Source organism: Alexandromys fortis, unplaced genomic scaffold (genome assembly GCF_014885135.2).
Source record: "Alexandromys fortis isolate MF-2015 unplaced genomic scaffold, M_Fortis_MF-2015_v1.1 scaffold_34, whole genome shotgun sequence".
NCBI classification, from domain to species: Eukaryota; Metazoa; Chordata; class Mammalia; order Rodentia; family Cricetidae; genus Alexandromys; species Alexandromys fortis.
Genome location: NW_026067933.1, coordinates 2404794 through 2419726, shown reverse-complemented (window position 1 = coordinate 2419726; position 14933 = coordinate 2404794). Strand labels below are relative to the sequence as shown.

Below are 14933 nucleotides of genomic sequence, written 5' to 3'. Positions count from 1 at the left end.
TAGACAACAATGAGGACCCTAAGAGAGACATACATAGATCTAATCTACATGGGCAGTAGAAAAAGACAAAATCTCCTGAGTAAATTGGGAGCATGGGGACCTTGCGAAAGGGTTGATGGGGAGGGGAGAGGTAGGTAAGGGACCAGAAAAAAAAATGTAGAGCTCAATAAAAATCAAAAAAAAAAATTTAAAAATTCAAGTAGATAAGTATATTTTCCTAAGGGGGCTATCTTCCAAAGGAAAGGTGCTATGCTCAGGACTTTACTAGAAAGCTTAGAAGCAGTACTCCTTGAAGAAGGCATAAATGCTTAATAAGAAATTTTCCTTCAATCCAATATCCTCAAATTGTACAAACATTAAAATTTCCCCAAAGTATACAATAGGTAGAGATTAAAACCAAAGGAGGCATGGTGGCCATCATACGGCTCAGCTTTGCTTGGTTTTTGTCAAGCAGCTGTGCTGGCTTTGTGACTTCTGCCATTCAATCTTCATCCTCACCAACCCAAATACACATCTTTATCATTGCCTCTTTTCTAAGAACTATAATCTTCTTTCATATTTGAATGACTTCATCTTGAAAATCTTTTATTACATATTTTTTTTAAAAAAATCCTTACCCAGCCCATCATTTTAAACCACTTTAACTTACTATCACTCAGAGAGAAACAGTGCCCAGACACTTTGAGCAACCATTTGCCAGAATAATTCCAAAAAAATTCCCAATATATTAAATGCAAATTTCCCCACATCATGAGAATTGTGTTCAATCAAGTTAAAATCTCAACTCTTAAAGTGCTAGCTTTCCCCCACAGGCCTTTATAAAGCCTTTAAATGATTATTTATATTCTTTTTCAAAAAGTGGCCTAGCATACTGTCCATTTTCAGAATTTCTTTACTTTTAAAAAAATTCACTTGAAACATGCTAGAAGGAAGCATCTCATGCAACTGAAATTTAGGAGAACTGACATTAGGAAATGCTTTATAAAATCAAATCACAAAGCTGTGATGAAAAAAGGGGATTGGCTGAGAAAATATCCTCACAAATGCCTGCCAAAATAGAAGGAGAGGGATAAACCCAAACTATTCTAATGCCATGGAAGACAAAGAGAAAAGAAAATGAATTCTGGTGGTGATTTTCCTATTTTGAATTATATTAACATTTATAACTGGCCTGACTTTAGTAAAATAAAAGAAAAAAGCTGATACTATCCCTTGAAACTGGAAGCAGACAAGCAGAAACCTGTACAATGTTTGTGAAACAATGACTTTTTAAATGTATTCTAAGTGTTTGCTATTTATTTTTGGTAGTAATTTGGTAATAAGTATAATAATATTATTTTGTTTATTACTGTAACCTTTAAAATGTATCTGCCATCCATCCTAAAGTGTTAAGGAAACAGAGGGTGTGCAGTCTTTGTCTGGCCACATGAGCGCACGGAAAGTGGGTTAAAGGAATTAAGTCGAGCACAAGGAGACAAAATATATGAGTATTCATAGATGGAAACGGAGAGAGAATGCTGGCCAGTAGAAGTTACAATGAAGAGTGGAAAGAAGGAAGGTTAGAGGGTGACTACCAAGAACTATTAGAATAGAGGTCTACACTCAAATGTTCTAAAGCACAATATGTTAACTAGAGTTCAACAATTGATTACATCTTTTTTTTTTTTTTTATAAAAAACTAGAAGAGTTCAGTTTCACCACATAAAGAAATGACAAGCATTGGAGGAGCTGAAGAAGCTCCTCTGAGACACAATGAAGGAGCTGTCTGATGGGTTCTTCCCCATGAGAACTTCTTCAGTGGTGAAACTTCTGGGATTTAAGTAGGTCCTGCTATCTTTCTGACCCATTGTGTTTCCTTTCTTTACCATATCTTGCAACGGCTTTCTTAATGCCATGTTCCCTGTCTTACCCCTGACACCACATGTCCTGTGACTTCAGAAACTTGATGTTTTTAGATCATCGTATGTCCTGACACAAAGTAGAAACTCAGGAAATAGTATTAAATAAATTAAAGAGGAAGGGAAGGAAATTATTTCTATGCTCCTACCCTTCCACATGTGTTTATTCTGTTCTAAACCTTCTAGCCAGCTAACTCTATGTCATTACTTGGCAATAACTGTTTTAGTATATTGATTTTCTAGTGTGTCTATACTTGTGAACAACCTTTTTCCTCAATAGCTTGTTCCTTGCTCTTTGAGAAATTTTTTTCTTGCCTACTTTGAAATGTTTTAAATCTGTTCTCACAATTACATTTAATCTGGAAAGTTCCATGTGCGCTCTTGTTGTTTCATATATCTAATGGAAAATTCTAGAGAGATAATTCCTATCTCTGCATGACTAACATACACACTATCAATATAATAGAAATCAACTTCATACTTGCTGAATGAGTAGTGAGTACAGCCCTATGCTCTTTGTATCCTGATAGAGAAGTCCAGGCTCCAGAATATGAAACCAACGGACACTTTCATTTCCACAAACATCTAAAAGCACAGTCACTCAAAATGACACCCATGTTCTCAACCCAAATATCCTACAATGTCTTCCTCTTATTCCCTATCTCAGGAAGAATGAAACGACATCCAGTCTGTTGCCTAAGTCAAATTCCAGAGTTATCTGTGATCCCCTTTTCATTTATGATATGTGTGTCCTGTTCCTTTTATATTTTCTATATTTATAAATGCATTGAGTCTTCTCTAGGCACAAATAATTACCTTAGTTAAGGTCCCCATCTTTCTTTTTATAACACACTCTAAACCACCATTACTCGCTTTTCTGCAGTGTGAATCTAGTCACATTATTGACCTTTCTGTGCCCTTTCAGTTCATTCTGTGGTATCTGAGACCAAAACCTTTATTATCCGATTGTCATACTTAACAAGATGAGTTTCACCTCATTGCCCCAGTTCAGTCTTTGACCACCTCATCCAACTGCTTTCTGTTTATAGATTTCCCCAAACACAAAAATAATTTGGTATTTGCTTCCACTTTAAGATGGAATAGCCTTTCTGCATTTCTTCCAAACTCCTAATTTTCTTTTATGGATTAAAATGGACGGTAAATCTCCAAAGATTCCTTCTCTGGGACCCTAAGTTGTGCTACATGGTATTTCTCCATGTTATTTCAAAAGTCAGTGCCTATTATATTGATTTTTTTTCGCTTAATCTCCCCTTCACTAGACCAGATAATTTTGAAGATAGAATGAATTATATTGATCAGGTTGTTTTGAACTTAGTATGTACATAGCACATATGGTTTATTTTAATAGATTTTTTTTTTAATTACCAAGTCCCTGGGTTCAAAAAACTTGTAAGCTATTAAATGAAAAGAAACAAGTTAGCAGAGAAGGCAAGACAGTGTCAGGGGTATATGTGGAATACTTCTTCATAATTAACTTTCAGAGTAAGTGACTGCTTTTTTCCAGAATTATGGAAGTCATCCTGCAATACCTGATACTTGAATTTTGAAACCCTTTTTGAGTTTGGCTTACGGAAATAACTCCGTGACTGCTCTGGTATAATACTGTTGTTTCCAAAACTGTATATATTAGACTGTAAAATGAACATAATTTTGGCTCTACTTTCTTATAAAAGAGGATAGCATGAGCTTCTTGCTCCTTCACCGCAAGTAAAACATCAAGGCAACATCTACAGGGCAGAAAGTTAAGACTTAACAGACACCAAATCTATTGATGTTTTTACTTTGTGTGTGTGTGTGTGTGTGTGTGTGTGTGCGCGCACACACGTGCGTGTGTGTAAATCCTATGGAAGCTGGAAGAGGATATTGCATCCCCTCGGACAGGATTTATAGGCCATTGTGAGTTAGTCAATGCCAGTTCAGGGAACCATACTCTGATCCTCTACGAGAGCAACAAAATGTTTTTTGCTGCTAAACCATCTATCCAGACACTCTACTGGTATTTTGATCTTGTAGTTTTCAGCCTTCAAAACCACGAACAATTAAATTTCAATTGTTTGTAAGTTCCCAGATAAGAGACTATTGTTATTTTGTTTTAGAAGCTGAATGAATAATTTGTAAATTTAAAATTATATTCGGCTCAGAGTTACATAATAAAATCTCACAAGATCTTTCTTTATTCATACCAGCATGTCACCCTACCTAATCTTTCGTGTATTCCATGTGGTATATAACCTCTAAGTTAGTTATTAGTAACCTTTTTGGTTATCAGATTGATAACTATGGTACCAAATTACTTATGTTAAGTAATTCTTATTTTAATTACCAGTGGATCTTAAGCAAAAGAAGACAACAGGACATAAAATACAAAAGGCCAGATTAACTCTGGAACTACGTGAGAGCACTGAAGATCACATGAGAAAAATTCATAGTCCATGTGGGGTTCAGTACTGCTAACAGTTTGGGGACAATTTCTGGGCATCTTGAAATAGATGGCCTGAAAATGAGGGGCAAAATACTGCATTATTAAGTGATTAAGCACCAGAATAAGTTCAGGACTGTAAGATATTCTTTTTATGGTTATGAGGGGACCCTGAGAAGGGTCTGTATGTAGCCCTGGCTGTCCTGGCATTTTGTGTGTATACCAGTCTGACCTCAAACTCACAATTATCCACCTGGCTCTGCCTCTGGAGTGCCGATGTTAATTGTATGCATCGCCATGTGCAGCAAGATATTCTTGTAACCAATTTAGTTTCTTGAGGGACTATCATGCTTTTAAAAAGATAGATAGTAAATTTTCTATATTTTTTTGTGTTATAAGGTCTTTATACAATTATTCAACTTTGTGGGTGACATGCAAGAGCCAATGATAATATATAAATAAATGGCCAATATTTTCAAACTTCAGTTTGAAAATTAGGTACCAAGATGGATCTGCCCTCAGGTGTATAGATTATCAGTCCTTTACCAGCAAAATATGATCTAATTTGTAAACAAATTTAGAGATTAAACTTAAAGAAGGAGGTCCATATTCTTGGTTTGCCAATGTAGAGCCTAGGTTCTAGTTTTTCATAGGGATCAGATAGACTTAAGAAAGAGCATTGTGTACAGATTAACTGTCCAGGAAATAGTAGCCAAAAAAAATTGCTCTGAAGGAATCAGGATGTGGCTCATCTTCTGGTAGAGTACTTCCTAGCATACACAGATCCCTGGGAATACACAATGTCTTGGGTTTTAATATCAGCATCAAATAAACCATAGCCTGGTGCATGCCTATATTCTCAGACTTGCACTCAGAAGGTAAATGTAGGAGGATAAGAAAAAGGTTCAGGTCATCCTTGGCTACATATTAATTGTTGAGGCTAGCATTGGATACATGATCAGATAGATAGATAGATAGATAGATAGATAGATAGATAGATAGATAGATAGATAGATGAAGGAAGTTTTGGTGCTTTAGAAATGACACTGATAAATATAACTATTTGGCAAGAAAAATGGATATGTCAAGTAAAATTCATGAGATTTAAAGTCTACTTACAAGATCAAGATAGCTGCATTGCTGCCCGCAAATAGGATTTCATCTAAAAATATGGAATTTTTCAATCAGAACACCTGGGTTCCTGCCTAAGCATATAATTTATCAACTGAGCAACCCTTGCACAAATCAATAAAAAGTCATAAAAAGTAGTTCTTCACATTGACTGTGAGCTAAATAAGAATGCTTCTTAAAAATGTGCTTTGTTGGTTAAAATTAATATGATTATTTAGTTCATCTTAAAATATTTATTTCTTCTGTTTTCTAAACACAATGATAAATTTTCTGGTCTTCATATTTACTGACTTAGCAGCAAATTTGACAGCCTTGTCACTGCTTCATCCTTGAAGCATTTCCTTCACTTGCAGCCCTTCTGGTTTTCCATGAATCTGCTTCACTTTTCTGTCCTTACTCCCCTACATGATCTCATGTCAGAGACTTTAAGAAAACATCTATATGCAGATGACTGTCAGGTAACTAATAACTCCAGATGAGCCAATGTCTCATGAACCCTGAACTTTTGAGCTGTATCCACATCTATTCTCAACATCTTCGCTTAGGTACCGAATAGGCATTTTGCATGTAAACATCTAGCACTGAATCCCAAATTTCAGTCCTCTCCACAGCCAACCTGCTTCTCCCATAATGATTTCTCTGTCATGGGATGCAATTCCATTTCTCTACTTGACAGATCAAAAACCAAGGATGTGTCCTTGAATCTCTTCTTTCAACTGTATGTCATATTTAATAAGTAGAGGAAGTCAGTTGTCTTTTTTTTCAAATTTCATTAACAAGATAGCCAATGTGTGTGTGTGTGTGTGTGTGTGAGAGAGAGAGAGAGAGAGAGAGAGAGAGAGAAAGAAAGAGAGAGAGAGAGAGAGAGAGAGAGAGAGAGAGAGAGAGAGAGAGAGAGAGAGAGACAGCTCTGTTCTGAGTTACCATGGTCTCCACCTCACTTGCAGTAGCTTGCCTGTCTCCTTTCTGTTTAGGTTCTCAATACAACAGCTCAAATTATTCTTTGAAAATCATTGTCAGGTTAAAAAAAAAGTGTTACCTTTTTTTGCTCAAAATTCTCCATTAAGTTTCTACTTCCTCAATTGGTAAAAGCTTACTGTGACCTTCTTTGACCATGGCCAGCCCAAATCTTACCATTTTGACTCCCTGACCCCGTAGTTGATATCACATTTATTTCTTTTACTACAGTATACTGACCTGACTTGAGGCCTTTGTACTGGGTGTTTCTCCCTTCAGTGGGCATTTATCAATATGCAAATGCATAACTTCCTTATCTCCAGTAACGCTTTGTTCAGATACATAGGTTGTTCTACCTTGGTCACAAATTCCTGTTAGATTAAACAATGCTATCTAAAATTGCTACTCCTTCTGATCTTCACTAACTTTCTACATTTATCTATATTATTAGTTGCATTTCTTGTGTGTGAATATGTGTGTGTGTGCATGATATATCCATGTGTGTGTGCCCATGTATGCAAGTGCCTGTACTTAACCCTGCATATATGGAGTCAAGAAGAGGATATCTGTATATTTATCACTCTCTACCTTATTTTCTGAGACAGGTTCTCTCACTGAATTTTTGGCTCAGCAGTTGTGTAGATTGGCTTCCCACCATGCACCTCCTATCTCCTACCTCCCTGGAGTTGACATTATAGGCTTATGCTGCTGCATCTGGCTTTTTGTGTGGGTGCTGGGCTCCAAACTTATATCTTTGAGTTTACATAACAAGCACATTAAACATTAAGGCCCTATCAATTACATTTCCAGCAAACTATTCAACTCATCTATTTATCAAATATATTATTTACTCTCTCCATTCCCCTAAAAAAATAGGTAATTTTTCTCTATTTTTATTCATAAAATTTTCCCCAAGTTTTATTTATTAATGTTTTCCAAGTGTCTGGCAGGCTCCACCACATAAATATTTATTGAATGACTGAGTAAATAAAATCTATATATGCACAGATTTTTCTTATGTTTTATTTATAAACGTATTTTCAACAATACCAATACTAATATCTGTTGTAGATGATCGAATTTATCACACACGACTATTTAGATATTTAGGTATAATTCAAACAGTATAAAAATTCAATAGTTGTTGGTAGCTTTCAATTACAGTAATAGGCATAGCAAGGTTTGAATATCCAGCACTGGCCTTAAAGTAGGTAAAACTGTAACTATGGTGGCCAATAAAGGACATTCTTAGGGCTTTCCAGTTGAATGAAGATCTTCATCTACTCAATGATAGATTTGATATTTGAAACTCATAATATGGGGCACAATGACAGGTAGTACTCTCAAAACTGTTGATATAAAAACTCATAGGTGTTATATCCGCATTTGAAATTATTTTACATATTTTATTTGATTGTACAGCTTGACTTATCGCTTCATATTTCACTTACAGATGATGAAAAGGAATAATTAAGATACATGATAAAGATCAAACACATATGTAGGATGCATATCAACTACTCAACTCAAATCTTTTTTTACTAAATTTGTAACCGAGTCCATACAAGCTTTGAGTGTACGTCAAGTCAGACATTTACTTTTTAAAGTTTAAACGTCCATTGTGGAAAAAAGATCACAAGATGAATATTTAACATTAGTATGGACTTTGGTTTATTGATACAAATTTAAGGTCAATTTTGTTATATATATATTTCTACTCTTATTTAAGGAATTATGTTTATACAGCTCATTTAAAATGCAATGTATAATTTAAAATTATGGATTAATAGATAGTCATTTATAATATTCAAACTTGTAATCATATTAGTTAGGTTTTCTAGATAGACAGATGTACATTTCAGTTAGAAAGATAATCTTCAACACTTCAACGACCAACAGAATATGACATTTGAAAGGCTTCAAGAACTTAGACTTTTCTAGACAGTGAAATATGTCTGCTTCTGGCAGTACCAATTATTTCAAGAGGATGATGGAAATCGAAGAAACTCTCTATAGAGTTTGTTAGTCATTTGTGCAAGAAACTGCTCTTGCCTGAACTGCTTAATATGCTGTATGAGCTGGACATTCAGGACCCACAGAAAAATGACTGCTGAACTTGCCTAAAGAATGTGAGATAGTCTTTCAGGATTTCTGCTTCATGAAAGAGTCTGAATGACATTATCAGGACACAGAAGAAAGTGAATGACAAACTGCCAATAGACGCAAAGCAGACTTTCAAATTTCTTGCTTCATGGAGAAAAGTCTGCTAGAAACTATGGGCCTGTAGGCTGAAGATGGATACCCACAACATTAGAGAAGAACTTTGGGTGTCTGTCCAGGTAGCAAGATGTCTTTGTCAATTCTAGAGTTTTGAAGTTGCTTACAATGCATTTCCTATTTACTTAGGTAATAGTAAATCTTTCTGGGGTCTTTGATGGAGTTGAAGACAGATAGTTATAGTTTTCCTTAGTTATGATAAAAGATAAATTAGATATAAAACAGTAGACTCACAAAAAATATTGTAACTGTAATTCTTGCTTGATACTTGTTTTATTACATGTAATTATATTATGTTAAATTTTAAACCTTCCCTTTTATTTACACAGAAAAGGGAAGATGATATGGGATTCCCCTTTGTGTTCTATAAACCATTGGTTAATAAAGAAGCAGCTTTGGCCTATGGTATGGCAGAATTGGTTTAGGCAGCAAAACTAAATGAATGCAGGGGGAAAGAAGGCGGAGTCAGAAAGATGCCATATCGTTGCCGAAGGAAAATGATACCAGAACCTTACCAGTAAGGTAACCTAAGCTTGTGATAATACACAGATTAATATAAATGGGTTAATTTAAGATGTAAGAGCTAGTTAGGAATATGCCTGAGTCATTGGCCAAGCAGTGCTATAATTAACATAGTTTTATGGGATATTTGGGTCTGGGTGTCCAGAAACCAAAATTACAGTTGCCATTTATATATCACCACTAAAAGTCCTAAGGTCTTTGACTTCCTGTAAGCTCCAATTCCACTCACTAGGCAAAGGGACTCAAAGAAGTCCTGTACTGTATGCATTTCAAAAAACTGAAACACATCAGACCAGAATATAAATGGTTCATTTATTTGCTTTTGCAATACTCCAGCTATTTCTAAAATGGTCTGCTTTTGTCAGCCTACTAGCTAAATTAATTATTTATTGAGTACTTACTTTGTAGCAGATTTAATGTTTACCATAGTTAGTATTGTCAATTTGATAAGATCTAGATTCATCTGGTATACAAGCCTTTGGAGATTCCAATAAGGAAATTTTTAGATTAGATCAGCCTCTAATCTAACGTGAGATGAATTATCTAGATTGGGTTAGCCTCCAGGCATACAGTGAGATAAATTATCTAGATTAGGTCAATCTCTAGGCATCCCTGAAATGGATTATCTAGATTAGATCAGCCTCTAGGCATGCCTGAGATGGATTATCTAGATTAGATCAGCTTCTAGGCTTACAGGAGATGGATTATCTAGATTGAGCTCAAGGAGGCAGAAAGGCTACACCACTCTATGGACTTCTATCCTGGACGGAATACAAAGGAAAAATTGTGCTGAACACTAGCATTCATTGCTCTCTACTTCCTGACTACAGATATAATATTACCAGCTATGTTAAATTCATGCTGTCAACATTTCCCCAGAATGATTGACTCTACACCGGAACTGTGAGCCAAAGCACATTATTCCTTCCTTAATTTGCTCATGCCAGGATTCTTTACCACAGCAACAACAACAACAACAACAACAACAACAACAACAAAACCATATCTAATTAATTAACTGGTCTAATTTTCAGTAATGTTGACAAACAAGATAGTTCTGGGATGAGAAAAGAAGATAGGATGGTAGCAGTGATAGCGTTGGAGGTGTTAGGTTTAAAGAGAGGAGTTATGGTCTAGAGATCATAAAGACTGGAGGTAGGGATTACATTAATTGTAACATCCAAAAAATGCTGTGTGCAAAAGGAAGATGATTTGTATTTGCAGAACAGTTGTGAGGTAAAAATTGCATGGCTCAATATAATTGAACATCAGACTTGGTTTAAATAAAACTGAGTTTTTGGAAATCAAAATTGCCCCCTCTGTGAGTTACTGAAAACCTACAATCAAAAAGACATGGAGTATTGTCATTTATAGGACATAAATGCAGAAGATGCCTGCCCTAGGTGAGAGTTGTCCCAGGTCTCTTTCCACCTCTCAGACCATAGGGTTGGTGATGATGTCACCTTTAAGAATAAAGATTTCTGAACATGCACAGCGGTACAACAACCATTATCTACCACATCATGTTTTCTGTACCTGATTGGTCTTACTCACCCTTCAGCATGTTAGACCATTTCAGAAACTTAGATTTTGGGTCTCAGATTCCTCAGAAGCTGAACCTAAGCCTAGAAGTAAGAGGAATTGAAGGATAACCCTTGCCACACTCACCTCCGAACCAGTCATAATAAGAAAGAAGGGAAGCAAAGTCAGGATGAATGTAGAAAACCAGTATGAAAAGAGGAACAAACAGGGTCATAAGTACAAAATGATTTTGGATCCAACAGGGGGAAGACCAATGTGAAGATGAAGTAGGAATAACTTGTCTCATAGAAAGAACTTAACTAAGACTGTCCACATTAAAGACATGTGAGTATCGAGACAATAGCATTGGACCAAAGCAGAAGATGGAAGAAAAGGTGGATGGTACTGATTGGGTTGAACTTGAACTCCTTCCGATGAATGTTGGTACTCTAATTTAGGCAACTGCCTGCTGCCTAGAGACTAAATGGAGATAAGTGCTTTGCTTTCAGGGTGTTTTGTGTATTTAAGCAAAAACTGAATCCATTTCCTTTAGATGGACACCCTTAGACTGCATAAAGGTAAAAAAAAAAAAAAAGCAGCTCTCAGCATGAATAAACTCCTCCCAGCAAGAACAAAATAGAGATACACATGAAAGTTAATTTGGCTTTGTCTTCTGAAATACCAGGTTTCCGGAAAAGAAGACAGGGAAGGTTTTTCTTCATTTCCAAAGCAAAAAGTGTTTCCTCCTTTTGTGTGTGTGTGCTGTCGGTTCAAATTCTGTGGACTAGTCTGAGATGATTCAGGATGTAAATGGATGGCCCCTTTTGTTGGGAAAGAGGCACCAGATAAAAGTGTCAGCAAGAGAAGATGGGCACAGTTTCTTTTACAGACACTCATGACTCAAGTTCTGCCCTGTTGGCCCCCAAAAGTAGACAAGCTCGCAGGATCTCAGAGAGGGAGCACTTAGATAATTTGGGGGCACTTATGAAGAGCCCTTACCTCAGGATCATGGCTCCTTTTAAAGCCAACGTTTCTCAAAAGATGTCACCACATACAACAAGCCATCAAATTCTGAAGATAGTTGAAGGAGAACTTACATGTGTGGAAGACATGATCCCAAACATGGGAAACATTAAGCCAGGCAGTAGAGCTGTGACTGACAGGGGTAAGGCTTCTGTGACCCAAAAGATGGCAACGACAAAGAGGACGTAGGCACATTCTGCTTCCTGCAAAGAATCAAGACAAGACATCAGGTGAAAAACAAAATGAGCCCCAGAAATCACCCTTCAAATAATGAACACATTTGCTGGATGCAGCTGAGGGAGGGAGGGAGGTTGTGGAAATGTCTCTGTTGTTTAGTTATCACCACATAGTTGTTTTTAAGGGCTTTGGAGCAGCAGTTAATAAACATGGAAACTGGAAACATGGAAAATTTTCCGTCTTTCTTTCATATTTCCCTCTGAACAGAATATCTTAGAACCAATTTTCTTTGCTCAAATTAATTAGTGCACATGGATGTCTGTCTTTGCTCTCATTTGGCATCTCAAATGTACTTGGAGTGTTGTTGGAAAGCAGAACTAGGCAGACTGGAGACATTTCTTCATGATATACCTTTCCATTAATTGAATTACTTTTCTCTTTTAGCTGCGTGTGTTTGGATGGGAATTGCATTCATATTTTCTAACCAAAAGTGGGAAATCAACGTAGAAAAAAAGACTTCCTGGAGCGAAGAGACAGGTGGCTCAGATGAACCTGAATGCAGCTTCTAAGCAAGTGAATCAAGGGGTGCAGGTTCATGTGCCTAGGAAAAACTGGCTTTTTGAGGAAGGCAGCTGAGTTGCTGCGGACAGCACAAGGAGGCTCAAAGGGAATCTTAATCTTAATGAAATCTGTTGCATGGCTTAGCTGGAAACCAGGTTTCTGTCTTAGGGCACTAAAAGGAAGAGGTGAAATTTACAACCATTGTAACCTGAATAATTTGGTATGAAATCACTTAAAACGTGCCAAACAATCAATAAATGTTGTCATCCACTGTATTGCTGCTTCTTGTTCTTGTGCTGTTTGCTGTCTGAGAACTCTGGGTTGCATTGGAAATTTACCGAGAGAGACTGTATGCTAGGATTTTGATGAGGTCTTTTCTTTAGGTCTGCACAATATCCAGCTTCCCTCGCTATGATTCACCAGCATCAGGCTGAATCCTCTGGGCTGGGCATTGGCTCCCCAGCATCCTTTCTCTTTCAGTGAATCTAAGAGAGTCTTAATAAGCCCAGACTCTGCCGCATCTTCATTGTGTTATCTTTTTAAAGGAAAAAGAATAAAGGTGTTTTGATGTTGACAGTTTTCACAGAGTCTGCCCCTGTAGTCTTGACAAACAATAAAACAGCAAAATAAAGCAGAGCCTTGACTGAATCCTTCTAAACAGCTCTAGAGAGATTCTGTAGGCACTAGTTTAGTTTAAAATGCCAGTGTATAGGGATGACTGTGTATTTTGTTTTAACAATAACCCATAGATGGCCCCAAAACTTTTCCTTACAACCTTAAGCTTCCTGCCGTACTTACAAGAAGACAGCATGGGCCCCTTGGCTATCATATGCTCCTGAGTTATGGCCAACCAGTCTCCTAGTGCTGTTTACTGTTCTTACACTAAGCCTCAGCTCTGCCCCTCTGCCTTCACCCAAGTCCATTAGAGACAAGCTTGTTCCAAGACCAGACCATCTTCTAAGAAGGCCAGCTTGATTTCCTCATTCTCTTTCATAAAGCTAAGATTAAAGGCCCATACACCCCGAAAACACTCTACAGCAACTATATATAGCACTCTGCACCAGAAAAATAAAAGAAAAAGCCAAATGAGACTGGTGAGTTCTGGTCACCACCTCTAACTTCTACCGTGGGCTTGAAATTTTTCCCTAACAGTCCTAATCTGCTCAGATGGGACAGCTTTGGTAACAGAACAACCAGCAAAATTTCACTTTCTGAATGGTTACATTTCCTGAGAGATTTTCATGTTTTAACTAATGCAACTGTGACTTCATCAAGTAAGCACCTTTTAGTTGTTTTTTTAATAATAATTCAAAATTTTCAACTTGTATTCAATCATCTTTCCTCTACAACCAGACTTATCCTCATACTTCTTGACATTAATTCTTTATCTGCAAAGACCCTTAGTCCCAGGTTTTGGGAAACTAAGGAAGACTACCCGAGACTGAAACTAGTCTGGTCTACACAGAAAGACTGTCTCAAAACAGTCTCCTTTTGAGACCCTCTTGATGTGTGGATCTGATCCCCGCCTCTCACTTTGCACCAGACTCTAACTCACAGCATTTCTGTTTCCCAGGTTGTCTCCCAGTAAGCCTCAGGGCCTCCCAGGGGGCTTTTTGATACCCACTTCTGTTCAGATTCAGGACTCTTTACCTTATTTAAAGATCTGAAGTATTTGAAATTCTAACAGGCAAATTCAGTTTGTTAGACTCACAATACTTGACTATTTATATATGTGAAAATTTGTGTATATGTAAAAGTTAGACTCAAGATTTATAAACCAGTAGATTCTATGTTAAAATACAGTGAATTTATGTTTTTAAAAAGTGAGAGACGGGGTAACATTAGTATCGTGTTGTGACATAGTTCTCCAGAAACAAAGAGAATTTATCCCTTAGAGAATGCCACCTGCTTTCTCCCTTTGCATAGCACCTCCCCATGCCCTGCTCACCTGCTAAGTTAGCATTTGCATCAATGTCTAATTGCAAACCATTCCCTCTTCTTCTGACTTTCCTACTTGTGTCCTTATTCCCGAGTTTTTGTATTTACTCATTGTCTTTCTCTGCTTATATCCCATATAATCCATGGACCAGCAATGTTGGATAATGGATTGTTGGATCACTGAATCATGGATCACCTGGGAACTTGCAAGAAATTGTAGGATGTTTGCCTGTTCCTGAATAAACTGAAACAAGACCAGAATTTTCAAAGTAATTAAGTGGTTTTTATTGTTGTTGTTTAGGGTAAAGATTGAAAACTATTGGGTATAGGATCACTCAGTCTTTTCTTCTTATATTTACCACTTGCTCCAGAAACTTGCTTGCAGGGAATATCCTACTATGACCAGGTAAAATCCCTGGATTTATAAGCTATTTGGAAAGTCTGACAATCCTGCAATGTGTAGTCAAAATCATATCCCCTTATTGGAG

General features: G+C 36.9%; 1 protein-coding gene across 1 annotated transcript in view; it reads right to left on the bottom strand.

Annotated features, from left to right (window-relative positions):
* The window catches only part of Slc13a1 (solute carrier family 13 member 1), an 84803-nt gene that overhangs the window by 54183 nt on the left and 15687 nt on the right, over nt 1–14933 (bottom strand). Inside the window, exon 2 of the mRNA XM_050145912.1 lies at nt 11844–11972. Within this exon, the coding sequence (XP_050001869.1) occupies nt 11844–11972 (129 nt within the window). The remainder of the gene's footprint in view (nt 1–11843; nt 11973–14933) is intronic.